The sequence below is a fragment of the Sturnus vulgaris genome, chromosome 17 (genome assembly GCF_052056855.1).
Source record: "Sturnus vulgaris isolate bStuVul1 chromosome 17, bStuVul1.hap1, whole genome shotgun sequence".
Classification (NCBI taxonomy): domain Eukaryota; kingdom Metazoa; phylum Chordata; class Aves; order Passeriformes; family Sturnidae; genus Sturnus; species Sturnus vulgaris.
Genome location: NC_142259.1, coordinates 13,575,031 through 13,587,500, shown reverse-complemented (window position 1 = coordinate 13,587,500; position 12,470 = coordinate 13,575,031). Strand labels below are relative to the sequence as shown.

At 35.2% G+C, this 12,470-nt stretch overlaps 1 protein-coding gene across 6 annotated transcripts in view; it reads right to left on the bottom strand.

Annotated features, from left to right (window-relative positions):
* Positions 1-12,470, bottom strand: part of NCOA3 (nuclear receptor coactivator 3) — a 50,910-nt gene that overhangs the window by 20,880 nt on the left and 17,560 nt on the right. For 4 of the 6 annotated variants that reach the window (XM_088175128.1, XM_014876080.2, XM_088175124.1 and 1 more), the window contains 3 exons: positions 7,282-7,357; positions 2,042-2,149; positions 218-390 (listed from right to left, as the gene is read on the bottom strand). In XM_088175128.1, the coding sequence (XP_088031254.1) occupies positions 218-390; positions 2,042-2,139 (271 nt within the window). In that variant the 5' untranslated portion in view covers positions 2,140-2,149; positions 7,282-7,357. Of the gene's footprint in view, positions 1-217; positions 391-2,041; positions 2,150-7,078; positions 7,358-12,470 lie in introns of all 6 variants that reach the window. The other 2 variants (XM_088175126.1, XM_088175127.1) reach the window with 1 other exon arrangement.

The following is a 12,470-nucleotide window of genomic DNA, read 5'->3' as shown; positions in this document are numbered from 1 at the left end:
ATTCCCAAGAAAAAGTGATGATACATAGTTGTTTAATTTAAAACAAAAAATTACTTAAGGCACATTGAAGGTTTGAATCAAGTCCAAGTCCAAAGACCTGTTCAGTTACATGCTATCATGAAAACCACTGCTCAATTTTGCAAGTAACTATTTCTTCAAAAACAAAGAATCACAATGAAAGTGAAACCATTAATTTTGACTTAGCAGGGCACTGTACCTTGCTCTTTTATTTGTCGAATCTGTCTCACGGTTTCTTTTAAAATAGCACATTTGTCAGGTTTGACATTGAAATTGTCAATGTCACTGAAATTAGCAGATATCAGCTCAGCCAGCTCTTCAATGTATTTGCTTTCCTGCTCACGTCGACGTTTCTCACCACTGCAGACCAGACTAGGAATGAAAAACATTGTTTTGTATACTTCTATACCATCCTATACAAACTGTGTGAGCAATAATGTTCTTCACTTCACACCCACTGTTAACCCAGGCAGTAGTTATTCTTCCAGCAAACATGAATCTGAAGGACAATGTGTGTGTTTTGTTACACTGCTGTTTGGTTTGCATATTTTTAAAGAATTTTAAGTACAAATTTATATTAAAAGAATAGAAGAAAGGTATTAATTTTTTAAAAATCATCCTGTTTATTACTCTACTGTCAGATTTAATGAAAACAGCAGTTGCTTTTGTTATATAATTGTAGCACTCATACAGAAAGTATATTTTAATTTTAGAAATTATTTCCAGTTGCTTAAAATTTGCTAGACAAATGAAACTGAATTGTAGCATTCTATTAACTCCTTTCAGTTGGATTGTAAAGAGATGACTATAGAAGGCATACATACCTAATAAATTTCTAGGCATCAGGACCTAAATGCCATCTCAACATGCAAGAAAAGCAGAATCACAGACAACCTAACATTGCTGGATATTTGAAATTCCTTTTCCTACCCAGGTTAATGTGCTGAGCAGAGAGAATGTCTACAGCCTAAATCAACAGGCAGAAATGTCACAATATGGCAAGAACAGAAAAAGAAGGAACTCAGGGCAGGGGCAAGAATGGACACATCAAGGAAATTGAAAGAGATTAATCATTCTTTGAGAAGAAACCAAGTGAAGGAGTTAGGAAATGTATGGACCAACACTGGAGAAAATAAATACATGACAAAGCAGGAGCTTGAAAGACAAAGAAAGCTAATGAAGGGTGAAAATCTGAAAAAGAACTCCTGAATGGACAGAGAGACACTGTAAAAAGGGAAAGAGAAAATGGAATTAAGGGCACTCATAAAAAAACCCGTGGGATATTTAAGGGTCTCATACACAATCTGCTGAAGGATGAAGGCAATTGGCATGGGGCACTGGGGATGTGTACATATAAAAATGACAAATATTAGTACACACGATGCCTGATGACAAATTTAATAGATGTTAATACTCTGTGGGAGGAAGAACATGAAAGGATAAAAGAGACTGCAAAGTTTGTGGGGAACAGAAAACCGAGTCCCTCAGACAACAATATGTGATAGAGTTGGGTGAGGGGAGGGAAGATATCACAGATTGCTAAAATTTAAGATGAACTTGAAAGAAATGGAAGCACAACCAAACCAGCAAAAAGCTCAACTTTTTGCAGTACTCTTTGCCAAATGTAACCCCCTGAAATGAGGCCTGACAAATCAATGACCAGACACGAGATGATGCCTTCACAATTCCTCTGAAGCAAGTGTCTTCTCTTCTTTTGCCTTACAATTACAACTTTGAAAGGGATTCCTTATCTAATGGAAGGTATCCCTGCCCCGGACAGAGGAACTGGAACTAGATGATCTTTAAGGTCCATTATGATATGTCCACTTTATTAAAATTTCCACAGGAGTCTAAAGTATAAAATCTGCACTAATAGTGAAGTTATCGATCTTTACAACAGAAGCTGGCTTAGAGAATTTTTCAACTAAACAAATTCTTAGAACTTAATCGAAATTAGGATGCAAATTTGAAAAAGTATTTTTAAAGACTGATGAAAAACCAGGAAAGTTCTGTATAAACCTACCTTGCACCAGGTGTGTCACAGGGCAATGGCTTGCGCTTCCTTGACTCATTAGTCAAACTATCTAAGGAATTTTCTCCTAATCCACTCATCTTGACCATGCATCAGCAACTAAAAGCAATGAAATAATAATTGTGAATAGAACGCTCAAAATACTGATTCAAAACACACAGAACTTACCCAGGTAAGTAATTTATTTTGAGCAGATTTACAAGTGAATTTTCTTAATGCAAATCCATAAACTTTTTGCCTACTAAGAAATAATGTTTGCTTACCTTTCTTTAAAATCTACCCTGTATTTAGCCACAACACAGGTTATTAAAGCTTTCTATCACTGTAAGCAAAAGTAAAGGCTAAAAATGCATTTCATTTTTTTCAGAGATATTTAACATTTGCACCATTGAACTGGGACCACTGTATAGCTCCAGTTAGTCTAAAAAAAGAAAAAAAGATTCTCAGTATTTAAACATATATTTAGATAACCTGAAAAAAAAAAAAAAAAGCAATAAATTAATGTTATACCAAAACACAGTTGCAGAAGCAAATAATTTTCACCCTTAGGAATGTATGAGGGAGCTTACAGGAGTTTCATACTCATCTCTGCATACAGCAATAACATCCTTACAGGTTTACTATAGTTTTCACATCTCTTGCTAAACCTCCTAAAATCAACACTGTTTTCTAAAACTTCAAGGCCCAGGCAAGCAAAGACTTTAAATGTCTTTTATTTCTATTTCTCCTGCAGCAAAGACTGGGCCATAACCCCAATAGAACCCCAGGTGATTTTGTTGAAGTCTAGTTACATTAAACAAATGTTGCAGATTAGATCTGTGTGACATTCATCTCCCCTCACTCCCAAAAGAAAAAAGGAGCCACAGACACAGATGAGAGAAGAAAGCAAAGTCAGGTCCTGCTATGCTGGAATCAACAGGGAAAAACAGAAAGGGAAAAACTTAATGGATCCATGCTATGTATCTAGTTGGAGTATTTTAGAACACAACCAGAATTATAAAACAATCTAAAAATCGGTTTTGGTCTTTTGTATTACAGTGAGACAAAACAGATCTGGGCAGTTAGAAATTTAGCATTATTTTATCCTTTTTACAGAAATGTCCAAATTAAGTGTAAATTTTATTTACTGCATTCTAGTTCAGACTGCAGTTCTTTACCCCAAGCAGCAGTGGCAATAAATGGTGCTATATATTTAATTAATAGAGCTAGATTTGTCAGTTAGAGAGAACCTTTTTGCATAGCATAACCCAGGCACTAAGAAATCTTTTACAGAAAAAGTTCTTTGTCTCCACAGGCAAAACCTAGCATTATGACACTTGTTAAAAGAAACTGCCCCAGGATGATCAAATTCCTAGGAGTCAGTGATCACTTATCACAGGGACAGTGTGTGTATTACTTTTGAGGTTAATAACCTTGACTGACTGAATTTTTTTTTTTTTTTCTTGTGAGGGTGGGGAAAGAAAATCTGCTTTAGGTTTTTCAGAAGTCTAAACAGAAAGGACAAAGGCACACAAGAATAGATTTGCATGAAGCAGCATGGAGGGTTTTAATTCTACACGTGGAGATTTTAAAAGAACATTCTTCTTACAGCAGGGCAAAATTTTGAAAGCTAGACAGGACAGAGGACTGGACTACTCTACTATGTAGAAATAAAAACAAATAAATATAATAAATAAAAATTTCTACTATGTAGAAATAAAAAGGCATCTTTTTGAAGTACAAATTCTCTTTGCAGCTAAGAAAATGCTACAATGCTTAACATAAAATTGTATCATAACTAGTCCTCATGCCAATCGAGATACATTACAAAAGGAAGGAAAACATGTCTTTAAAAGGACAACAGAATTGAACCCAACAATCAAACATCATCTTCCATTTGAAATAAATAATTACAAAAGATGCCTGACCCTGTACAGATAAGAACTTGGTCTTACATATAAATATTTGATAAAGAAACAGGATGGGTAAAAAAAAAAACCCAACTGAGAGATGGAAGAACAAATCTGAAGACATTTATCCATTCATATATTCCTCCAGGACAAAAAAAACTCCCAAAAAGACATAGCTAGTGGCTTACTTCATGTAAAGTTCAAGAAAAAGACAATGTTTGGCCACCAGATGACAGTACAGAACTGACAACTGCAGGAATCATCTTTCCTTCAATTTCCTTCACTCATCCGAACAAATAAGCAGTTGGAAAAAAAAGAGATTCTAAAAGCAGCTAATGATCATGTAAAAAGCAGTTGATTATCTGAGCTGATACCCAGCATTCATTACACACCAATCAAGGTCTTATGAGGACAGACCTCAGAGCTGAGGCTGCATTGTCACTCGTGCTGAAGGTGACACCTGCACACACTGCCAGCATGTGCTGCTCCCCTCCCTCGAAATACATTTACAGGCTGAGTATAGACAGACCTGAAGGTTTAAAAGTTAATGTGCAAAGAGAAAGGAAGAGCTTAAAATATAAATCTTAGGGCTAGCTCAGGAAGGGTGTGGACAAAGCAAGTATGTCTGAAGCCAAGAGTAGATTCTATTTAAGAGAAGGAAACATTTGAAACACATTAAGCAGTTGAAAATTTGAGCTAAGGCAGACATTTCACTATAAAATAATTTTGGAGGTTACACGGTTGTATGAAATGATTTAGAAATGTCATTTTTGGTTTAACATCTACTTGTACTGAGAGATAACTCACAATGTAATTCAACAGAAAACCAAAAATTACTACATCTTATCTCAGAAACGTGATAAATGTAGGAGCTTGGAAAAGAAGGAAAAAATCAGTAATTTGAATTTCCCTACTCTTACACCCGAGTAGCTGGTGGAAGTTGATTCAGGCCTGAAGCTGCAGAGTTGCTGCACATGTATTTTCCTTTGCCTAAGAATATCAATACAAGCTGCACAGGCAGGTCACACCCAGAGCAACCCTGGAACTGTTCAGCTAAGGAAATAACAGAAGCTGCTTCCTAATACAGATGGATTTACAGCACAAATTGTTAACAGTCAAACTCATTGCCCAGCTATAGTATTTGTAAAAGAAGCTACTGCTCAGGGAGTTAATAATTAAAGAAATCGTCGGTTTTAAAAGTACCAGGTGTTACATTTGCTCATTGAATATGAAACAGAAATTTTCGAATGGGCTAAGAAGTTTTTCCAAAAGGAAGGCTACTTTGGGGGTTTTAGGGAGTTTTCCTGCAGTGAATTATTTCAAAAGACAGCTCTGAAACACAGGTTTCTCAAGTTGAAACTTCTGTGGATTTTTACTACTAAAAGTAAAACAAATTAACACCTTCATCTTTGTGAATTTACTTTCTGAGCTGAGGCAACAAGGTTATTTCTGGCTTATGAGCCAGTAATGGTGGCTAGAAAGATTTCTCTGCTAGTTATACCACACAATATTACCTACCTAAATGAAGCATTTTTTAAAGAAAATAATTAGGGTGAAATTCTTTCTGTTATTTGCATGATTAAAATAAATCTAAAAGGTAGCTTAATTTCACTAAATAGCTCTGTTACTACATAAAACTGGGCAAATGCAAGAAATTCTGTTAAATTTTACATCAGTATAAATTATCCAACACAAAGTCTTCAAAGCAAGGCACTGTTTAATGCCATTGATTGTAGAAATAACAAACCACTATATCATGATGCTCCAGTGGAGCAGAATTGAAGGCAACAATATTTGGAGCAAAAGTTTCAAACTTTCAAGATTATTTGCAACATCTTTTCAGGTATAAACTTAAATTTTTCCAACATTTTTCTCAATTCAAGAAAACAAAAAATAACAAAGATTTTCTTGCTCAGCAATAACTGAGCTGAAAAAACACCAGATGTTATGAAGGTGCTCATGCCTACACCTTTTGGAATGTACCATACACTTTTCATATGTCAAAAAATGTCACTGAAAAGCATTAATGAGTTGTTAAAAAGGTACTGGATTTTACACATGGCAGATAAAATATGTTCTAGTAATTAATAATCCATTCATTGCAACAACATATGTACAACCTTCCAAACAAAACCATTGAATTTTAAAGAAATCATGAGAGTTTCTGAGTAGCACTGTCCAACCTGCCAGGGTTTCAGTATTTTGACAGGGTAAAAATCCATTGTCTTCTAAAATTCCACCCCTGGAGTAACAAGAAAATGATGCCCATGCCAACAATAGAGTGTGTTTGCAATGGGGAAAGTTCCTTAGGCCATTTCCTACACAGCACTCAAGCCAAAATGACATTATGAAATTACCAAGCACAGTAAAAGTTTTCAGTTTGATTCAACTATTTCTACCCTGGCCTTACTCAAGTCACCCCCACAGAATTTAATATTTAATTTAATATCCCAGCAGGGACCCAAAAATACAAACAATTACATGCTTCACATTTCATTTTCGTTATCTATTTTGCTCTAACTCTTGACTACCCCCCAAAACTCACAACGATACAACACAAAACAAATCTGAATTATTTTCTTAAATCGTGTTTCTTGCATGAAAACATTTTTAATACTTTGCTGGTCCCATGCAACCACCAAGTTTTTCCTATATTAAGTATGTGTCCTTGCAGTATCTTGCATCCTTGGAAGTTCTTCTGTCTGAGCTGATTTCTTGTTTGAAAAATTGACTATGTAGAACTTAGCATTACTCAGAATAAGCCAGTTACAAAGAATTAAATTAAACAAGTTCATTACAATGAATCATGAGGATGCCCTGGAATTTTTGAAATTGTATATAATGTTAAAATATTAACTATAACCCCACCTCCTAAAAGCCAAGACATAAATCACACATTTTTGCAAGGTGCAGATTGCAACATTTAAATTTTGATAATAAATAAAACGAGTGGATATTCCATTCTGCAACTCTGTATACTTAGTGGAAATTTGTTATTTCAACCTTGTATCTCCCTCAAATACACATTAAAAAGTATCAAAGGTTTGCTGTGAAGCTTCTGATTCAAAATATTTTGATATTATGCAAAGATTATTTTTCTGTAAGACTGACCACAGAAACAATTTATGTTTCCACTTACATAGACAGGAATCCACAAGAATATAAGCAGCAATTTCACTTTGTGGCAGTGGTGCAGTAAGGTTTTTGGTTTGAGTTGGGTTTTGTTCTTCTTTCTTCCCTCCCATCCTTTTCCTTTTTTAAAGTACATGCTTCTCATATACTAAACTGTAGCTTTAAAAATGTTCAGGTATATATAGTCCAAATATGAGATCAGTCACTTACTAGTCCTTAGCAAACATTCAAGCACTGCATATTTTTCAGAAGACCTTCAGAATCAGAAGTCATTTAAAGTCACATCCTGGAAAACAAAAAAATAAGATATAATATGTAACTGCAAGTAACTGTCTTCTCTGTTATACCTTGAACAGTTGACCATTCAACTCTGTTGTCCCTACTCTAAACCCCCATGCTCCTCTTCTAAATCCAGAGGTATTAGCCAACTGCTTAACATCTGAAATTTAAAAAAAAACAAACATTTTATTTTAACACTGTGGTGTGTTCTGCCTCACATGAATTGGTTGATGTTATTGGAGTGTTTATATGAAAGCACAGCCATGCACTGAGCACTTGGCATTGTCAGCTTCCCATCACATCTCATCACATCAGTACAGCCTCCAACACGTGAGTATACAATTTCCTGTCTAAAGCCTGCTCATCCAAAACCCAGGGGTGCTCAAACAAAAACATCATTCAGCACGTTTTGATCTCAATGAGCTCCATAGACTGACCTTTGACTGATTTACCACTCTCAGGATGAGCTACAAAGATAATTAATTCACACCATGGAGAAACTTAGCATCCAACACGGCCTTGGCTACCAAATCTAAGTTTACACATGGTAGGTTTTTTTGATCAAATTTTTAAAACACATAAAGAAAGATCATTACATTACAGTCTGGATGAGATGGCTAAGTGACAAGTCCTATTGTCACCTGTGCCACAGACAACAACAATATGACAGCCACCTAAAACCAGAACACACTACACTGTGTTCAGGTTACAAATAAACCTACATAGAATGTGCCAGGTATGGTAACCACAACAGTCACTTTTTAAAAGAAGACATAAGAAGGGTAGCATTTGCAATCTTCTTTAAATATTTCAGAGATAATTAATGTGCCTTTTTAAAAATGAACCCAGATACAATACACTTTAAATTACAGTGCACAATTCCCACATATTTTAAACCTCTAAGGGAGGGGCAAATGCAGCAGATAAAAAAATGCCACTGAACCTTTACTACAGCTTTGTGCAATGTAGCAAACGACTGAAACAGAGACTCATGTACACTGAGTAAATAAAGAGCTTTTCATATACTAGAAACAGTTCATACTAAAAAGTCTTTCATTACCATTTAAGATGAAAGCACCTATACTTATGTTATGAAGCACACTGGAAATTATATTAGTTATATTAATATACCACTGTGCTATTCCAGCACTTTCCCCATCAGTACAGTAACTAGTAAAATACTATTCCAAACCACAGGCATTTGATCATTCTCAACTCTTTCTCCCTCCTACATTCCTCCCACAGACAAAAAGGTGATTTACTAGGTAATAAATTACTCAGAGACTTCACTGAATCAGGACTTCCAGGTAAAAAAAAATAAATAAAAAAAGTTGCCATCTATAATGCCAGTGAAGCACACCTTATTGCCACGTATTAAATATTGTTAATTTTGCACACATTCATTCTATATTATACATTCCATCTTGGGGATACTCATTTTTCAGACCTTGTCAAGTTTCATTTACCAATTCCCCTGCAGTGTTTATGTTCAGTAAACACCATGCACTCCTGGGCTATTTCTCAGACATGACAATCAACTTGAGCCTTTTTCACTTTGCACTTATTAATAATGGCAGGACACTTTTTGTTAAAGAGATGCAAGATTTTTGGAGTTTGTGTCCTGTTCCTCTGATAAATAACGTGTGTGATCTATTTTTGGAATATCATTACTTGTTAATTTGTTTCCTAGGCATCCGGGTTTGCCAGGACCATGCTAACAGCAAACAAAATGTATGACAGAGAAAAGTGGAGCCCTGGTGAACACAAAGTTATAAAAAGGATTATTTTGAATCCTTCTGCCTTCACCACACACTGGCAAACACTTGGAGGAATTGGTCACTGTGGTGAAGTGGCCATCACATCTCATCCCAGCTCCCAGGATACGTGAGCTGCATTATCAGCCTCAGAATGCAGCTGGAAACAGGTGAGAGCTTACCTGGCTAGGTGGGCTTGTGCAGGATGCAGCTTTGTAAGGAAAAGGCAATTGGGCATGATGCAGTCACGCCACTCATTTGCATGATTTGCAGTGAGAATTGCTATGCTCAAACACAGCCAGCCGAGATAATATTGAAGGGGGATCTTCAATCCTGACTAATTTCCAGAACACTCTGCTGGAAGAGGTAATTTGGGCTTTGATTATAGCTGAGGGCTTCAGCTGAGTTGTTGTAGAATATATTTTACAATGTTTTGAACATAAGTAAGTCCTTAAAGACTGGTATCCAAAATGAGGTGATAAACAGTTATTTAAAAAAAACCCCACTTAATATTTACTGAATATATACATATGTGGAAACAGAAAAATCTTTAGCTCAAATACTAGAAAGAAAGAAAGAAACAGGATGTGATGTCTGGGTTACTACAGTGGGACTTCCAACTACATAACTAGTAGGAAACAACAGAACATCACTATTATATTTTGTAACAACACTCTCACAATAATTACAGTCCTTTTTCCTAAATACTGAAAGAAAGGCAGCTCCAAAAACCACAGCATTTCACACTACCAAACCTCTAGTACTGAACAGATAAACACTGATCCCCCTCTGAAAAAAAAAAAAGTGCCAGAAACTGGGAGGTGTGCAGGCATGAATTTGAGGCCGGCTGAAATACACAATACTTTCAAGGGCACGTGTATTCGAAGGAACAGAATTCAATAACGAGAAACATCTTAAATAATTTAGCTAAATGTTTAATTTAATCTCAGAATCCTATAAAACAACTAGAAATTATGCCCCATCAACAGTTTTTTACCTTTTGAGTGCTGGGTAATAAATAAAGTAGGCAAACATAAAAGGGTGTTGGTACAAGACATGCAGTGAGAAATAAAGAACAGTTTCCTGTTTCTGTAAATGCTGCATTTTCTATACATAAATAACCTATCTCAAGACCAGGAAAAAAAAGAAATGTTTGCTTATAACAAAATAATTTTTAATGAATGGAAGAGCACTGCTGCTACTTGCTCAACTGAACCATTTGCATATCAGTGCAACTAATATGGCTCCCCAGCAAATACAAATTGTCTACCATGACATCTCAATATATGGAAACAAGAGATGAAATGCATGTGGTGTTCCCTGTACTTCAAGGAAATCGACATCTTCGATAAGATCTAAAATCTAAATTCACTCTTCTGACAGACAGGAGATATGGTATTGAAGGTTGCTAATCTCAAATCCTAGCAGTCATAGCAAAAATATCTATGTCCATATTGCAATTAAAATACATAAAATAAAAAGTATTTATTTAAAATTAGTCATTCCTAATACTCCTAGTTGTTTTAAGAGCACAGATGAGCACACCTGCCTTTAGCATAAATATAGCTTTAAAATTTAACTGTACATTTACATTTCACACTAAAACTGCACACTCCTTTGGTGACGTTTTTAAGTCGAACATCTTCTGCCATATTTTGCCATAGTTTTTTCCAGTATATACAAATACTGGCAGCTAAATCTTCCAGTCACTCAAGTAGAATAATCTAAACATTATTTGTGACCTAAATTTCGTTTTGTATAGCCCATGCCAATTTGCCTGAGAAAGGAATCAAAGGAGGAATGGTCATTAGAGTTTCATGTGAGAAAAGAACCCAGAAGAGTGAACACATCTGTGACATTTCAATATGAGCAGAGACAATAGGAGCCTTATACAGCTATACTGGAGGGCGTGGGGGAGGAAGGCCTGCAAGCCTTTTTTTGTTTGTAACACGAAGATGTGAATGATTTTGTAAAATGCAGTTATAGGAAGCCTCCTGTGGCATAACGAAATTATGTTTCTTGCTGGATGTCTTTGCTGAATTCAATTTTTTGATGAATCAGGCAGCAGTCGTGAAACCAACACAGAAACAGGAAAAGAAAACATAAGCAGGCCTTCCCTCATTAAACAGATAAATACACTGCATAAAACATATATTCTGAAGTTTCCACCACATGACAACGCTGTATTTATTTCTTTGCCTCTTAGGAATGTTTGAGATTAACTAAGGTTTAAAACCCTGCTGGTTCCTAAGAGGAGCAAAGAAATCCTTGAATTCTTGAATTTTTAACAAACTGGTTCAGCAAACTCAGAATTCCAGACTGGCTTCAGACACGATTTCCTCTTTCATCTTTGGCAATTCGGATATTAGTTAAAGAAGAAAGAAATTTATTTCCTAATATAAATAAAGAAAAAAGAAAATTATTTCTTATGTCATCTGAAGTGCCTTCTATGTTGAAAGATTTAGTATGACTTAGTAAATATTACTGTGACGTTTTTATTAAGCATATTAGTAAGGAGAAAAAATATATCTTTCCCCATTTATCAGCAATTAAAATTATGATGATCACTATGATATTCATCCATTCTAGTTTTAAGTCACCTTCAGTCTTAAGTTACTTGGCAGCCAACATTTGTGATCTGTTCAGCTCAACAGCGAGTCACTGAAGTAACAGGAAACTGTAAGTCTAAAAATAGAGCAGCAAGCTATGCAGACTGACAGAAAATATGAAAAGCATAAAAATAATAATTTCTTCCAGACATTTTTCTCTTCAGGAGGATTATTAGACAAGAATAATTACATGCAGAATTTTTAACATCCAAAACAATCGCAGAATTTTTTATGACATCTAAAGCAAGGAGGACAAGTTTTATTATTTGGCCAATGAACATGAACTGTTTAACCATGATAACAAAATGGCTCCCAGAAAAATTGGTCATCCTTGGAAAGAAAATGTGTCATCACTCTGACATGTGTTTCCACTCACCTAAAGAAAAGCTTTAGCCCTTATTGTACAAAGGAACTGTATTTTTATGATATTTAATTTTACGATTTCTAGAAATGCTTCCAAGAGTGTATCATACATTTAGTATAATCACAGGTACTGAAAGTCTGGTCTGAAGTCCACTAAAACATTTAATAGGTAAGAAGTATTTTTAGTCTTTAAACATTACTCTTACTTTACATTAAAGTGCCAGTTTATAAAATGCTTATATTGTGACTAAATTTAATAAATGAAAAATCATTAGGAGTGTATTCTAATCTTAGTAAGAGTTAACATCTCTAGAACAAAATGTTCAAAGATATGAGACATGCTGAACATGTGTACACATGTTAAGCTCTGAAAGCTGCTTAAAAATGCAAGATT